The sequence below is a fragment of the Dendrobates tinctorius genome, unplaced genomic scaffold (assembly GCF_039654945.1).
Source record: "Dendrobates tinctorius isolate UK_male_01 unplaced genomic scaffold, ASM3965494v1 ptg000030l, whole genome shotgun sequence".
Classification (NCBI taxonomy): domain Eukaryota; kingdom Metazoa; phylum Chordata; class Amphibia; order Anura; family Dendrobatidae; genus Dendrobates; species Dendrobates tinctorius.
This window is the reverse complement of record NW_027361698.1, coordinates 63,480,081-63,497,996: the sequence shown is the minus strand read 5'-3', so window position 1 is coordinate 63,497,996 and position 17,916 is coordinate 63,480,081. Positions and strand designations below refer to the sequence as shown.

Sequence of the window (17,916 nt, the reverse complement as noted above, 5' to 3'; positions counted from 1 at the left end):
TTGTGGCATTTTTGTCAGGAGCTCGAGGAGTCGGCTGGCGAGCAGGTGGCAGAAGTGGACTGTCCCTATTTATTGTTGTTTATGATCAGCAGAGCATTTCAGGAGGGTTTGTCGTTCTCGGTAGTAGCTGGTAGGTTAGCAGGTTTGGCATTTTTCTTTAAATTACTGGTTTACCAAGGATTTTTTGGTTCGGCAGGCGATGAAAGCATTCCGGAGGAGCTATCCAGTAAGGGATTTACGGTGCCCGGTATTGTTTGAAATATTGGGACAGCTTTTGCATTGCCTTAGCGCTGTGTGTAGTTCGAAATATGAATGCCAGATATTTGGGGCAGCCTTTGTTTTGGCATTTTTTGGTGCATTTAAGGTAAGTGAGCTTGTGAGCAGGAATGTTAAATGTCATGGTGGTCTGTTATCACAGGATGTGGTGTGCTCAGAGGAGGCTGTACAGTGCTATTTGAGGCGGTCAAAGATCGATTCGGTCGGTATGGGGTGTTTGGTGGAATTCTAAGGTATGGACAGTTTGTTTGAATGCCCGGTAAGATGGGTTTCTTCGTTTTTTGGAAGTGAGAGGTCCAACATCAGGTTCTTTTTTGTTACATCAAGATGGATCTGCGTTATCGGTATATCAGTTTATTACCATTTTCAGGCGTGGATTGGCTCATTGTGGTTTGAATGGTTTAGAGTTTGGTTCTCATTCATTTCGGATTGCGGCAGCCACTGAGTATGCTCTCTGGGGTTTGGGGGTTAAAACTGTGAAAAAGATTGGTCTATGGGTGTCTGCAAGGTACCGGTCTTATGTCTGGCCTCATATGTTATAAGATCCCCCCCCCAAGAATTTTTAGCATTGTTTTATTATATTAATATATATAAGGGTTTGTTGCATTACAGGAAATTTTTACGGTCAGATGGGTCCATTTAAATGATATTGGTATAGATATGTGGGCACTACATGGATTTGAAAAGGCACTTTTGGTGTGGCGGGACTCACAGGCATAAGAGGTCATGCCTACTCGCTATGGCGGAAAAGGAGGGGGGTTTTGAAGGATGTTGCTTACACCAAAGGAGGACAGGGGAGCCCACTGCAGTGATGGGTGACTCTCATTGGTGTTAAAATTGAAAACGGGTCCCTACTGAGAGAGGTCTCAGAGGGACATTTTTGGTATGGGCAACACACAGCTGGGTCCCCCTGGGCCGGTTGCAGTGCGGCTGGGGGTTGACATGGTGGAACTGTTTGTTGCAGTTTTCAAAATGGTTGAACCTTCAATTCCCCTCCTCCTTTTCAGAGTCAAGTTAATGTTGTCTAATGTTATTTAGTGTTATTTATGTTTATTTGTTATTTAATAAATGAGGCTGCTGTGGTCATTATATCCAATGTCACACAGTGTGGTGTTTTTTATTTATAGTTAAGTGGGGGGGGTTCAGTGGGCTATGTATAGAAGGCCGTATAGTCATACATTCCAAAGTCATGCAATAGTCTATTTTGTTTTCTCATTAATGATTGTTATTTTAATTACACAGTTAAACAGATGACGGCATTTAAAGCAAAATAAACATGATTCTTGATGTTTTTTGTAATTAAATTGTTTTCGATCAAAACATATGATGGACTTTTTTAAAAATGTTCACATCCAGGTATTTTTTGAGTAAGGAATTTGTAATCCCAAGCACAGCCAATGCATGCAACAGGAACAAGGAGATGAGACTGAGGTAAAATCCAGGGATCCTGAAGAAAGGACACAAACACAGTTACTAGTATCTTGTAGAAACTGCAGTATAGATATTACCCGTTAGTCATATCATTTTCTATATGGTAGGATGTGCATTATCCACAGAGATAATAGCGGCCTTCACAATAAGAAATAATAGTTATTTAGCTGAGGCTACACCTGTCATTACAGTGGTCCAGTTACATTTAAGGCATCTATAAAGTTGTCCTCTGCCCACATATAACAGATAAATGTGACCCCGCACACACTGTCAGCTTCCCATGCTCTGGCTCACGAGGCTATGTGATAAGTGCACACTATTGATATCTGGATTATGCCTATAAACGGCTCCTATTTTATGACTGGTATAGGATAGGGCATCACTCTCAATAAAGACCTTCTGTCTCTCCACTCTTCCTCCAGACTCTGGGACCTTTCCAAGGTCTAGTGAGAAGTATCCACAATCAATGATGGTTTCGGGAACCATGTCATCTGCTGGTGTAGGTCCACTGTGTTTTAACAAGACCAAAGTTAGCGCAGCCATCTACCAGGAAATTTTAGAGCACGTCATGCTTCCCTCTGCCAACAAGCTTATTGGAGATGGAAATTTCATTCTCCAGCAGGAATTGGCACCTCTCCACACTGTCAAAAGTACCAATATCTGGGTTAAAAACAACAATATCGCTGTGCTTGATTGGCCAGCAAACTCGCCTAACCTTTAACCCATATAGAATCTATGGAGTATTGTCAAGAAGAAGATGAGAGACACCAGACCCAACAATGCAGACAAGCTGAAGGCTGCTATCAAAGCAACCTGGGCTTCTATAACACCACAGCAGTGCCACAGGCTGATCGCCTCCATGCCACGTCGCAATGGTGCAGTAACTGATGCCAAAGGAGCCCCGACCAAGTATTGAGTGCATTTACTGAATGTATATTTTGGATTTTAAAATAATTTTTTCAAGCTTGTGTTATAAAGTATTCTAATTTACTGAGATAATGACTTTCGTGTTTCATTGGCTGTAAGCTATAATCAACATTAACAGAATTATGCACTTGAAATACATCACTCTGTTTGTAATAACTATCTAAAATATGAGTTTCACTTTTTGTATTGAAGAACTGAAATAAATTAACTTTTTGATGATATTCTAATTTTGTTAGATACCCCTATAGGTTGTCCAGTGAAAAAGTTGTCACCTATACCCAGGATAGGTGATAACTTGCTCTGTGACCTTCGGCGACCTGAAGACATCCTCCGTTTACCCAAGGTACACCAGCAAATTAACGGCCCTCACGACACACCATTTGCTCAGCACTTCGACCTAGGCTGGGTAATCATAGGGAATGTCTGTGTAGATAAAATGAAGAGACCTAACGCTATCTTCTCCAACAAGACGCATATCTTGCCGAATGGTCGCAGCACTTATTTCTAGCCATGCCTGTTAAGAATGAGTCACCGTAGGAGGCAAAAACAGAAATACTAGCTAAGTCCAGAAAACCAGAGAAGTTGGCAGCTATCGGATTGCAGACCCCTGAACCTATCAACAGCAACTAGCAGTAGCCGTGGGGGGTTCCTACGGTGCCCTAGACCCCTCGATCACAGCCGGAGAACTACATAGCCTAAAGACAGAAAGGGAAATCTAAACTGCCCCAGAGCAGACCCCAAAGCAATAGGCAGCCCCCAACATATAATGACGGTGAAGCAAGATGAAAAAACACTCACACAGATAGAAAGATAGGCTGAGCAAATGATGGGGCCCAAGCTAACTAGATAGGACAGGATAGAAAAGCTGCTGTCTGTAATCCGCCAAAACCCTATCAAAACAAGAGCCAACAGCTGATAGGGAAAAAAGCCCTGAAGACGCTAGGCTTCAAAAAGACTATATCAGTACTCAGGTATTTTCTGAAGACAGAGCAAAAAGGAATTCAGCTCACCCCAGCAGGGAATGGCAGAAATCAAGGAAAACAATGCAAAACAAAACCAAAACACAAATGCAAAAAGTAGAGCAGAAAACTTAGCTTTTGAGAAGCAGGAATCAGACTGGTCTCCTAGAATCCTTCAGAGAGATCACCAGCAAGGCAGAAGGGCGTCGGCTGCCTTATATCCTGTCAGTAATTCCCGTCACCCAGTCATCATCATCCTGCCCAGGTGCTTGGTAATCAGCCTCACTACCTTCCTTCACCAGAAGAGGGAGTTCATCAGACCTCAATGGTGAAGGGGAAAATGAACTCACAACAGTACCTCCCCCTTGAGGAAGGGTCACCGAACCCTCATCCACGCCACCAGGACGATCAGGGTGAGCCCGATGAAAGGCACGCACCAATCTTTTGGCATGAATATCAGAGGCAGAGACCCAGGAATTATCCTCCTGACCATAACCCTTCCACTTAACCAAATACTGGAGTCTCCGTCTGGCCAGACGGGAATCCAGTATCTTCTCTACCTCATATTCCATGTTACCTTCAACCAATACAGGGTTCCGGAGGTGCCACCCCAGGAACTACTGGTTCAACAAACCTCTTCAACAAGGACTTATGAAACACATTATGGATTTTAAATGTAACAGGAAGAGCCAAGCGAAAAGAGACCGGATTAATAATCTCCAAAATCTTGTAAGGTCCAATAAATCCAGGCTTAAACTTAGGAGAAGCCACCTTCATAGCGATATTTTTTGATGATAACAAAACCATATCACCAACATTAAACTGGGGACCAATGGTCCTATGTCGGTTGGAAAACCGCTGGGCCTTTTCCTGGGAGAGAGATAACTTATCCACCATTTGGTCCCAGAGCTGGTGCATTCTCTCCACCACAGTGTCAACACCTGGGCAGGCAGAAGGCTCCACCTGCCCTGAAGAAAATCGAGGATGAAACTCAAAGTTACAAAAAAAAGGTGACATCAAAGTGGCAGAACTAGCTCTATTATTTAAAGCAAATTCAGCCAAGGGCAAAAATGAAACCCAATCATCCTGATCAGCGGAAATAAAACATCTCAAATACGACTCCAAGGTCTGGTTTGTTCTCTCCGTCTGCCCATTGGTCTGAGGGTGAAAAGCAGAGGAGAAGGACAACTGAATTCCCAGCTTGGAACAGAAAGTCCTTCAAAATCTAGACACAAACTGAACTCCTCTGTCAGATACAATGTTCTCAGGAATCCCGTGCAAGTGAACCACCTGTTGCAAAAACAGGGGCACCAACTCAGAGGAAGATGGCAACTTAGGGAGTGGTACAAGATGAACCATCTTAGAGAACCTATCACAAATCACCCAAATAACAGTCATTCTCTGAGAGACAGGCATATCAGAGATGAAATCCATTGAAATATGGGTCCATGGCCTCCTGGGAACCGGCAAAGGCATCAACAACCCACTAGAGCGAGAACAAGGTTTAGACCGGGAGCAAGTCCCACAGGACTGCACAAAATTCCTGGCATCACGAGACAAGGCGGGCCACCAAAAAGACCGACTCACTAGATCTCTAGTACCAAAAATACCTGGATGACCAGCCAATGCAGAGCAATGAACTTCAGACATCACTCTCTTCTTCCACTGGTCAGGAACATACAACTTTCCACTGGGACAACGCTCAGGTTTGTCCTCCTGGAACTCTTCCAGAGCACGTCTCAAATCGGGCGAGATGGCAGAAAGAACTACCCCTTCGCCTAAGATGGTAGCAGGCTTGGTCACCACAGGAGAATCAGCAAAGAAGCTCCTAGAGAGAGCGTCAGCCTTGACATTCTTAGTGCCAGGAAGAAAAGAGACCACAAACTCAAAACGTGCAAAAAAACAAGGCCCACCTAGCCTGTCTAGGGTTCAAGCGTTTGGCCGACTCCAGGTAAATCAAATTCTTGTGGTCAGTGAAGACCATGACTTGATGTTTAGCTCCCTCCAACCAATGTCTCCACTCCTCAAATGCCCATTTCATGGCTAACAGTTCCCGATTCCCCACATCATAGTTACGTTCAGATGGAGAGAACTTTCGGGAAAAGAAAGCACAGGGATTCATTTTAGATGTTACAGGATCCTTTTGGGACAAAACAGCTCCTGCACCAATCTCAGAAGCATCCACCTCTACCTGGAACGGGAGTGAGACATCAGGTTGCCGCAAAACCGGGGCAGAAGTGAATCTTCGTTTCAGCTCCTGAAAGGAAGAAACAGCCTCCGGAGACCAATTCAACACATCAGCACCCTTCTTAGTCAGATCAGTCAATGGCTTGGCAATACTAGAAAATTTTGCTATAAATTTCCGATAAAAATTAGCAAAACCCAAAAACTTCTGGAGGGCCTTCAAAGAAGTGGGCTGAACCCAATCGTAAATGGCCTGTACCTTGGCCGGGTCCATTTCAATAGTTGACGGAGACAAAATAAATCCCAAAAAAGAAATCCTATGTACCCCAAAAAGGCATTTCGATCCTTTGACATACAGGAAATTCTCCCTCAAGATCCGGAACACAGTCCGAACATGTTCCACATGAGAATCCCAATCCTTGGAGAAGATCAAAATATCATCCAGATAGATAATCAAAAATGTATCCACAAAGTCTCGGAAAATATCGTTCATGAAGCACTGGAAGACAGAAGGGGCATTAGTGAGCCCAAAAGGCATCACCAGGTACTCAAAATGTCCCTCCGGAGTATTAAACGCCGTCTTCCATTCATCCCCATGCTTAATGCAGATAAGATTATACGCCCCCCTGAGGTCAAGCTTGGTAAACCAGCAAGCACCTTTAACTCTGGAGAATAGATCCGAAATCAGGGGTAACGGATACTGATATTTAATAGTAATTTTGTTGAGGGCACGATAATCAATACAAGGCCTTAATGAACCATCCTTTTTGGCCACGAAAAAAAACCCAGCACCTAAGGGTGAAGAGGATGGTCTAATATGACCCTTCTCCAACGCCTCCTTAATATAGGATCGCATAGCCTCGTGCTCGGGTACAGACAAATTGAAGAGCCGACCCTTGGGAAATTTACACCCCGGGCTCAGTTCAATTGCACAGTCATAACTCCTATGAGGAGGCAAAGACGCAGACTCATTCTCACTAAATACATCATAAAAATCTGCCAAATAGTCAGGAACATCATGCGACTGAGGAGAGGTGGAAAAAAACGGAGCCTCACTAAGGGCACACCGAAAACCCCAACTCACCACAGACACAGATTTCCAATCCAAAACTGGATTATGAATTTGCAACCAGGGAAAGCCCAGAACAATGGTATCATGCAAATTATGCAACACCAAAAATCTGCAATTTTATTGATGGTCTGGGGCGACCCGCATTACCACCTGGGTCCAAAACTGAGGTTTATTTTTCGCCAAAGGAGTAGCATCAATCCCCCTCAAAGGGATAGGCATCCGCAGAGGTGTCATAGGAAATCCACAACGTTTAGCTTAGGTTCAGGGCTGCTCCCGAATCCACAAAAGCCTTGGCGGAAAATGTGGACAGGGAGCAGATCAGAGTAATTGCCAGAAGAAACTTAGGTTGAACACCACCCACAGAAAACGTGTGTGCAAAACGTTTCTCTCGTTTAGGACAGACAGAAATAATATGCGAGGCATCTCCACAAAAAAAACACAGCTTATTACGCCTTCTGAACTCCTGACGTTGCTCCCTGGACAAAACTCTATCACATTGCATAGGTTCAGACATTTGTTCAACAGGTGGCAACACCTCTCGTGCAGTCCTGCGTTCACGTAAACGCCGATCAACCTGAATGGCTAATGACATAGAATCGTCAAGACCAGAGGGAACAGGAAATTCCACCATAGTATCTTTTACGGCTTCTGACAAACCCTTCCGAAAGAGAGCTGCCAAAGCATTATCATTCCAGGTAGTAAGGACCGCCCACTTTAAGAATTTTTGACAGTACAATTCTGCAGAATCCCAACAGGGTCTTTTCAGCCTGATCAATAGCATTAGGTTCATCATACAACAACCCCAAGGCTTGAAAAAATGCGTTCACATTAGTCAGAATAGGATCATCTGGTTTCAAAGAAAACGCCCAATCCTGGGGATTGCCACGCAGCAAAGAGATGACAATTTTAACCTGCTGCGCGGAGCTCCCTGACGAGTTAGGCTTCAAGGCAAAAAATAATTTACAATTATTTTTGAAATTCAAAAATTTAGACCAAGTAGGGATCTTTGGTTCAGCAGCATGTGAATGAGCAAGGTAGGCGGAAATTCCCCGCACTTCCACAGCGAGCTGCTCCACACGATCAGACAATTGCTTTATCTCCATTGAGAGAATAAAAAATTCCCCCTACAGCCTCAGAGATATAGAGGAAAAAATATACACACCTTTTTTTTTTTTTTTTTTTACAATTCTTTCCTGCTATTGAGTACCCTAGGATCTGTGGTATGGCTGGTGATTCTGTTATGAATGAGTCACCGTAGGAGGCAAAAACAGAAATGCTAGCTAAGTCCAGAAAACCAGAGAAGTTGGCAGCTATCGGATTGCAGACCCCTGAACCTATCAACAACAACTAGCAGTAGCTGTGGGGGGTTCCTACGGTGCCCTAGACCCCTCGATCACAGCCGGAGAACTACATAGCCTAAAGACAGAAAGGGAAATCTAAACTGCCCCAGAGCAGACCCCAAAGCAATAGGCAGCCCCCAACATATAATGACAGTGAAGCAAGATGAAAAAACACTCACACAGATAGAAAGATAGGCTGAGCAAATGATGGGGCCCAAGCTAACTAGATAGGACAGGATAGAAAAGCTGCTGTCTGTAATCCGCCAAAACCCTATCAAAACAAGAGCCAACAGCTGATAGGGAAAAAAGCCCTGAAGACGCTAGGCTTCAAAAAGACTATATCAGTACTCAGGTATTTTCTGAAGACAGAGCAAAAAGGAATTCAGCATACCCCAGCAGGGAATGGCAGAAATCAAGGAAAACAATGCAAAACAAAACCAAAACACAAATGCAAAAAGTAGAGCAGAAAACTTAGCTTTTGAGGAGCAGGAATCAGACTGGTCTCCTAGAATCCCTCAGAGAGATCACCAGCAAGGCAGAAGGGCGTCGGCTGCCTTATATCCTGTCAGTAATTCCCGTCACCCAGTCATCATCATCCTGCCCAGGTGCTTGGTAATCAGCCTCACTACCTTCCTTCACCAGAAGAGGGAGTTCATCAGACCTCAATGGTGAAGGGGAAAATGAACTCACAACACATGCCCACATCATTACTGGGTGAAAGAGAAACTGAGAGACACCAATTGGAGACGGCCACCACTTGACAGTGCGAACAAGGACCGTCCCTGGGATGACAACCTCGGGTCAACGGTGTTCAATTCCACAAGTGGAGACAACAAGTTTAAAAGACAAAGAGGCTCATCGTAACCACTGGCCGACGGGTCTTATCACCAAAGTTTTGCCCAGCAACTACGGAAAGACTCAAGGTGAAAAACTCAAATCTTCTTTCGCCCAGTCACTGAATTCGTGCTACTTTTACTGAAGGAGGGCATCACATGAACTGAACATTGTTGTTGGACTCCGCCACAGCGGGGAGCATACCCCTTCATAGCCCAGCCATGTTAGGACATAAAATGATCTGCGTGTAAACAGACTTGAACACTTCCCCGTGGATTAAATGTTACCGTTGGGTTGGTGAAGAGTTGGCTTTTTGCGGCTTCACCAACCCAAAGATGGGTTTTTCAATTGAACTCATTTTTATTTCTTATTCAAGGACTACATGTCATTGCTCAAGTATGGACTTGAATTATTGCATTATTGTTGCCTTCTCTCTCCTCTTTTCAGGTTCCATGTCGGCATTGGACAGCAACGATTCGTCACATCATACAGAGACATTGAGAAATCTGAAGATTTCAGACGAGGAGTGTTGTGTTTCATGAATGGAACAACTTGTAATGTATTATCTATTTTATGCATTGCATTCTGCTGTTGCTAGGGAAAAGCCCTGCCCTTTGAAGTTAGTCCCTTCTTCTCTTCTGTAGTTGATAACGAGTAAGAGAGGAGCAAAGGCTAACATTATCAGTTTGCTGTAGCCATTTCTTGGACGTACATGTTGTACTTCTCTGCTTGGATTACTCTTTCCACCTGCAGCATTGGGCTCAAATACAATCAACTCTGTTTCTCCTGGACTCTTATTAGGGTATGTTTCCACGGTCAGTAAACGCTGTGGATTGGATGCTGCGTACAGCAGCGTCCAATCCGCAGCAGCCAGATGTTACAGCATAGTGGAGGGGATTTTATGAAATCCCATCTCCACTATGCGTGCAGGGACGCCTCCAGCTTCCCTGTGTAACCGGACATGCGGCGCATCTTTCTAGACCTATGTATAGGGCGCAGAGATTCCGCATGGTTCAATGAACACATGCAGAATCTCCGCACGTACCAAAGCCGGCAGTGCTTTGGACGGAGCTGCAACCAAAGCGCTGCCAATACAGAAACAGTGGAAACATACCCTTACAAGTCAGTGTGGCCGAGTTGGAACTGAGGACGTATCACATGCGATTACAACAATCATATAGTTATCTAAGAGATCGATGGCTACGGATTTAGAGACTCATACTGCTTTGAAGAGTCAGAATAGGGCCTTTAGGCTTTATTGAGAAGTATGTAGAATTACAGCTGTATAGAAATATAGCAATTTTAACATCAGACAGAACTTACCGATCCTGCGCAGCTGCCACATAACCTCTAAAGTAGAGATGACGTGCAAATATATACAGTAAGCCCAAACCGGCTGCAACTTCTGTAAAATAAGAGAGATAATGGAAGTCTTAACTTATAAACAGATGGTGTCCCATTGTGTGTAGGCAGGAACAGAAAGGTGGCTGTGCATGAGCAGAATGCACTACATTTATTTATTTTACATAGCACCATTAATTCCACAGCGCTTTACATTTATTTGTATGCGAGCCCCAAAAAAAAAAAAAATATGCTTGCTGAACAATTTTTGGAGGAGAGAAATATGCATGTCACCCATCTCAACATACCTGGCAATGTTTGATGGGACCCAGTTTTGAAGATAGGTAGGACCTGCATCTCTAGGTGATTTATGATGTAATGTGTGGTAATGTGCTGTGCAAACAATCACTTCCCAGAAAATTAAAAGTGTGTTACTCTGAACTACTGTAGTCTTGCTATGTAGTTTTTTATTTTACATAAAACAATTTTTCGCAGTATATATTAACTGTAAAAATTGCATGGCTAATAACTGCATTGCAAAAAAAAAAACAACATTAACTGGTTATACAAAACATTTCTCCTACATGTGATCTCAGCCCAAATGCTGTTTTTACAAATAGGAAATAACATCATGTTACCTTCATAGAAGAATATGCCAGTAATCCACAGAACAAGCAGGAATATTGGGAAGAACTCTACACAGTTCTGTCTGCAAATCAGAGAAACCATCTGTCAGCTGTAGTGTATAGGACGCGTCTATGCTGGAATGTCAGAGAGAAAATAAAACTTTCCCATTGGAGTTATTTAGTACTATATCTATAGAGAAGTGGTGTATATCACTGATCACCATCCCGCCCTCATAGTAAGATTACCATCCAAGCTATGAAAAGGCAGCACAACACCTTCTAAGGCTACTTTCACACTTCAGGTTTTCGGCGTCAGGCGCGATCCGGCGTCGTGCCGGAGCGCCGGATCTGGCAAATATTTCATAAAACCGGATGTGATGGATCCGTTTTTCTGCCGGATCCATCTTGTTCTTGACAGACAAAACTGGATCCGTCTCATCCGGTTCATCCGTTTTTCGATCCGTTTTTCGACGGATTACGCCGGATCCGGTTTTTAAAAACACCCCTTGTGGCCTTCCGAACGGGATTGGCTACTGGAAAACTATATATAGCGTGTTCCTACAGCCCTTCTTTGACAGGTTGTAGAGGAGAAAGTGCAGGTTGGAGAGAAGAGCAAGTTACTGGCGAAGATGGATGTTGTCATTGGAAATATTTTGAAGAATTTGGCGGATTTTACAGCGGAGGCGAATCGTTTGAGGGTGATTGTTCTGGAGAAGGAGAGAGCGAGACAGCAGTGCATCAGGCATCGTAGACGACGTTTGTGGATCCACCCCATCACAGCCAAGAGAATGACGCGTGGGGTCTATTCTACACTCTGCATGGACCTTCGACAAACCCGGATAAATTTTTGGGATATGTTCGGATGAAAATGGAGAATTTTGATTACTTGGTGGAGCGCATTGCACACCTGATAAGAAAAGCAGACACCTATTGCCGCTTCTCTGTTTCACCCGCAGAGCGTCTGATGGTGACTTTAAGGTAAGCCACATTTATTGGATATGCTCGCATCAGAGTACACTTTCACTGCAATCTTGTTGGTGGTAGTTTGTATCTCCAAGTGTTATAGCTGAGTTTTGGTATGTAATGCTGTGATTTAAAACTAATTGATTGTTTTTTAATTCCCCACAGATTTCTTGCAACTGGAGAATCCCTTTCGTCACTGCATTTCCAGTACAGACTCGGGATTTCCACCATATCTGGAATAGTGAAGTACACATGCCGTGCACTGTGGGACTCCTTAGCTGAAGAGTTTTTACCAGAGCCCACAACAGAGAGGTGGATTGAAATTTCAGAAAAGTTTCAACAGATATGTCAGTTTCCCAACTGCTTGGGCGCTGTGGACGGGAAACATATCCGCATTGTAAAGCCAGCCGGATCGGGATCGGAATATTTCAATTACAAGAAATATTTTTCAATTGTCCTCATGGCCATCGCTGACGCGGAATACAAATTTATTGCTGTTGATATTGGGGCCTATGGCCGCTCCAATGACTCTCAAGTTTTCAAACTGTCTGCCATGGGGCGTAAACTGTATGGAAACACCTTCCAGTTCCCACCCCCTAGACCGCTGCCGCAAACATCTGGTCCACCTATGCCATTTGTCTGTGTAGGGGATGAAGCCTTCCAGCTGTCATAACACCTTTTGAAACCGTACGGTAGCAGAGGATTGTCAAGAACAAAACGCATTTTTAATTACCGCCTCACAAGAGCAAGAAGAATGGTTGAATGTACCTTTGATATTCTGACAGCCAAATAGCGGGTCCTATTGACTGCGATCAACCTCAAGACAGAAACTGTGGACGAGGTGATCAAAGCTTGCGTGGTACTCCACAATTTTGTTATCTGCAAGGAACCCATTTCCATTGAGGACACCTTTGAAGAAACCACCTTGCAAGATTACCATGACATTACAACTAGAAGTTCTGTGACGGTTTCAGTAATGAGGGACAATTTTGCACTATACTTTATGTCACCTCAAGGCAGAGTACACTGGCAGGATGACAGAGTGTGAAAGATTTGTGCCCTTAACCAAAATTGTGTACCTTCTGTACCAACAGTATATACCTTTGCCAACCAAAGTTGGCTATCTTGTCATGGTCTTACTATTTTTAGCTTTAGGCCACAGGTGTGTACCTGGTTGTGTTTTATGCAAAGTATTTCACCTTTTAACAAAAGTTGTGTACATTGTTAGGAAATCACCAACAATAAACACAACTTTTTAGGTGAAATACTTCAAACACAACCAGGAACACAACTGTGGCAAAAAGCTAAAATTTACCCACAGTTATATACCTAGTTTTGAATACCATTTTACCTTTTAAATACCCTGTATTTAACCTTTTTGGCCGCAGAAAGAAATGACAGACAACCAGTGTAAAATAATTTAACTTTTATTGAAAAATGTTTTTTTTAGTAAACTGTTTTTAAATTTTAATAAACTTTTTTAATAAAGCTTTGAAACCATAAAACTGGTTATTTTTATTAAAATACACACATATTATAAATCTGTGTAGTGTGGGGTGGAAATACTGCTGGAGGGGCTGCGGGACACTTCGACACTGGGAGTGTGGAGAGAGGACTGGGATCGTGATGGGGAAGGAACAGTTAGAGGTGAAGGTGTGGAAAAAGCTACAGAATGGGTGGACATGTGGGAGGCAGAAGAGGTGGTGGGCGGTGGAGTGGAGGGTTGGGCAGGGACTGTAGGAGCAGATGATGTTGATGGCAAGTTGTATGGGGAAGGAGTTTGGTATGGGGCAGGTTGCTGGAAGTGGGGAGATGTCTGGTACTGGGGAGGTTGCTGGTACTGGGGAGGTTGCTGGTACTGGGGAGGTTGCTGGTACTGGGGAGGTGGATGGTATGTAATAGGAGGGGGAGGATGGAAAGTGGCTGGAGGGGGTGCAGGTGGAGGAACTACTGGGGTGGGAAGAGGAGGTTGGGAGGTAACGTGCTGGAGAGCACCGTGGCATGAATGCATTACATGCATCTGCTGGGTAGGAGATAGCGTTTCCATGCGCTCCACAACAGACCTGAAAAAGGTGTGGTTTGGCGAAGATCTTGCTTCTGAATGCATGGTTTGCAGAAGTGTCTTCACCTCCAGAATGCTGGAGTTGATCTGCTGAAAGCCTGCGGAGATTTGCTCTGACAAGACTTTTAGACAGTTCTGGAAAGATGCATTCAGATGCAAGAACTCTGGCGCATAAGTCTTTTCCTGACCCCTCTGCCGCTGCCGCCCAGTACCCGCAGGTGTACTAGAGGTGGCAGCGGCAGAAGGGTGGGGTAAAGGGAAAGCGATCTCCTCACCAGCAGCTTCATGTAATGTAGGCGGCCACGATGCTCCTGTGCTGGTGGATCGGACAGAGGGGTCGAATGTGTGGGAAGGCTGTGAAGGTGCAGATGTACCGGGGCGGTCGAAGTGTCCCTCGGTGCCGGTCTCCTCAGGGATCGCCTCAGAAGGGTCCAACCGTGCAGGCTCCCGAGTGCTGCTCACCGTGCTGTGGAATAAAGAGAAAAAAAAACAATTAAAAAAGTGACATGGCATGGCCCTGGCTGAAAAAAAATTGTTACATCTAAACATTTTTTTTTCACATGTGGTGTGTAATATTTACCTTCTGGTGACCATTGTATCCCGGAGGAACGACAGGGCTTGTGCGTACTTGTACTTGCTCCTGCGTCCTCCAGATCCACTAGGGGCCCGCATCTCTTTATTGAACTCCTTCTTGAAACGATCCCTCACAGACCGCCACCGCTTCACAATTCTGTCCCCTGAAACGAGAAAGAAGTGGTTAGTATACAACATCAGTGTTTCCCAAACTCCAGTCCTCATGGTCCCCAGGGGTCATGTTTTCAGGATTTCCATAGTAAATAGAAATCCTGAACACATGATCCGTGGGGACCACGAGGACTGTTGTTCGGGAAACACTGGTTTACATCAAGGAACCGGTACTGTATATACTTACGCTCTTTAATCTGGGCCCGAGCATCGAGGTCCTCCCAGCGGTCCACAAGGAGCGAACAGATTTCCTCCCAGAGTCGTCGGGTAACGATCAGGTCAGCGTGGCGGCAGTCAGCCATATTCCAGAGCAGCTCCCTTTCTCTGACGAGATCGATGAGGTGGTCCACATCGATTCCTCCATCCTCACCGTCAGAGTCGGGAGCACGCTGTGAAGGCTGTTAAAGAAAAAGACAAAAATAACATAATTAGCCTCCACAAAAGAAATGAAATAAAAAGTGCAAAAAAACAAAGCAAAAATATTTATACTTACACGCTACACGCTGGTGACCGCCGCGTTGCTGTCGCCGACGACCCTGGGAGGCACTGCGAGGACCTCTTGGCCGAGCACCAGATTGGGAAGACTAGAGAAGAAAACAAAAAATGTTATGTCTTTGGATGTAGGCATTTGTTTGCTGTGTGTGGTCTGCAGAACATTGTTTTCTATGTGTTGTGTGTAGTGTGATGTTGTGTTTCTGCGTTTGATGCCAAAAACTTACCAATTGTGAGCCCACTCCAGGTGTCTGTCCACCCCTTCCTTCTTCTTCTGGGAGCTCCTCTTCATCTTGTGATTCCTGTTTTGAAATAAAAGGCAATGAATAGACATATATAACAGAGATGATGGATTTTGGAAATAAAAACTTACCGTCAAACGCTGACGATGCGAGGGAGGGCTCCCAGAAGAAGATGTGCTGTCCTGTTGATGGCCAGACTCCATGGCTGTGGGTATTGCTGCTGCTGTTGCTGCTGCCAGTGATGCCATTTCTGCTGCTGCTGCTGCTGCTGCATCTCTTGGGCGGCTGTTGAATAAAGAGAAACAAAGGGCCAATGAATATCTTGATAATCCATGGCCCTAGTTTGGAGGAATGGGGGATTTGATAATTACCGTCTCTCATCTGCTGCTGGACTCCCCTCCTCAGCATGTTCCATTTGCTGCTCCATTTGGCGTGGTGGTGGTGCTGATGGTGCTGCAGTGGTCTCCTGCCTTCTCCTGCGCCTGGTTGCTGTCTTGGGTGGCATGTTGGGTGTGGCTGAGGGTCCCACTGTCTTGCTTTTATATATGTGTCTTGTGGGCAGAGCTACTGAGCATGCTCAGACCAAAAAAACCGGATCCGGCGCATTGCGGCGCTCATAGGCTTTCATTGTGTGAAAAAGCCGGACGCGCCGGATCCGTCGTGTCCGGCTTTTTCGCCGGAGACAAAAAACGTTACAGTAGCCGTTTTTTCCAGACGCCGGATTGAGACACATTGCCGGATCCGGCGAAAACTGGATGAAACGCATGGCCATCCGGCGCAAATGCAAGTCAATGGGGGGGAAACCGGATCCGGCATTGCATTTCGCCGGATCCGGTTTTTGTCAAAAGCGCCGGATAGCGCCTGACGGCGAAAACTTGATGTGTGAAAGAGGCCTAACGTGTGCAGCAATAATGATCTGGACTATGGATGAGCCTGCATCATTCTACAATATAACACAGAGGAGACTCCATCTCCTGACATACAGTATTAGGTATCTACAAGCATTGCCTGTAGCATGTAAGCCCACAAGGGCAGGGTCCTCTCTCCCCTCTATATCAGTCTGTGATTGTTAGTTTGTTTGCTGTAAGTGATATCTGTAATTTGTATGTAACCCCTTCTCATGTACAGCACCATGGAATCAATGGTGCTATATAAATAAATATTAATAATAATAGCCTCCCTCCATGAGAGAACATATTGCCTTGGTTGTAATTTGTACAAATATACTACTGACACTAATGAACGCTAGATTAGTAATCCTGTCTAAATTGGGTTACAACGGGATTTTCTTTATTAGACATTTTAGAGAGCGATGTTGGACAAATACATCACGCATCCAAGTTATACACCTGAATACTTACAATTAAAATGTAGGGACAGTTTCTAGAGAGTATATTCTTTACTAAGTTCGAGCACCACTCCAGTGGCTTTTTTTACTTCACTGCTGGAGTGGGGCAACTAATACAAAATGCCTGCACCTAGCATTATTCTTTCCAACCGCCATCTTCAACTGTTATGGGTACCACTCCTGTCTTCTGCAGGTTGTTATCTGCCAGATCGCTCCAGTGTTTGCTGGGCGAACTGGTAGTCACAACTCAATGTAAGTCTATGAGAGCCAGAACGAGGGTCTCCTAGACTTACACTGAGAACTTGTGACCATTAGTACTGACTTCCGCTCAATCAGAAGTTGTTTCTCCCAGGCATTTCTAATCTAAGTGAAAGCAAAACTGCAGGGATCAGACTGGGCATGTGCTGAATGCAGTTCACCCAGTCTAGGGATGGCGCTGATGTGCTCCACTGACAGGAAACATATATCAAACTCCTGAGATCAGACTACGCATATATGGCTAGTTTTACACTAGCGTATCTTCACGCAGCGCACGCGCCGCTAAGCCCTGCCCCCTGCCATGCCCCCTCCGGTCATTTCCTCCCTACTATCGCACAGCGCTGCATGCGATCTGCGCACCCTATCTTTAGCATAAGGTGCGCAGACCGTGCGCTAGTAGCATTTTTGCGTGCGCTGCGCACTTTTGAAGGTGCGCCGAGCGCACCAAAATGCAACATGGTGCGTTCGGCGCACCTTCAAAAGTGCGCAGCGCACGCAAAAATCCTAGGTGGTAGTTGTAAAATATTCTATAATGCACATATATCAAAGAAAAAGCTGACATGTTAACCTAAGGTGTCAATAACTCTTTGCACAAAGATATTAAATAGAGCCTTATTAAGATCCACTCTTTACTGCCCATTTTGTATAAACTTCTTGTGATAATTATAGCACCAATATATTTACAACTACCACCTCCTCGTAGTGGAGTGCATTAGTGCTATTTATAGACTAAATAAACCGCATATTTTTTTTTCCCCCATTGTAGTTTCATCCGTGTTTGTGAGTGATTTGCAACATATTGCTGATATAACAACTG

At 44.6% G+C, this 17,916-nt stretch overlaps 1 protein-coding gene across 1 annotated transcript in view; it reads right to left on the bottom strand.

The window, feature by feature from the left end:
• Positions 1 to 1,478: 1,478 nt before the first annotated feature.
• Positions 1,479 to 17,916, bottom strand: part of LOC141086251 (microsomal glutathione S-transferase 2-like) — a 60,630-nt gene continuing 44,192 nt past the window's right edge. Inside the window, exons 3-5 of the mRNA XM_073572127.1 lie at positions 11,003 to 11,073; positions 10,347 to 10,428; positions 1,479 to 1,723 (exon numbers count right to left, since the gene is read on the bottom strand). Coding sequence (XP_073428228.1) covers positions 1,591 to 1,723; positions 10,347 to 10,428; positions 11,003 to 11,073 — 286 coding nt within the window. The 3' untranslated portion in view covers positions 1,479 to 1,590. The remainder of the gene's footprint in view (positions 1,724 to 10,346; positions 10,429 to 11,002; positions 11,074 to 17,916) is intronic.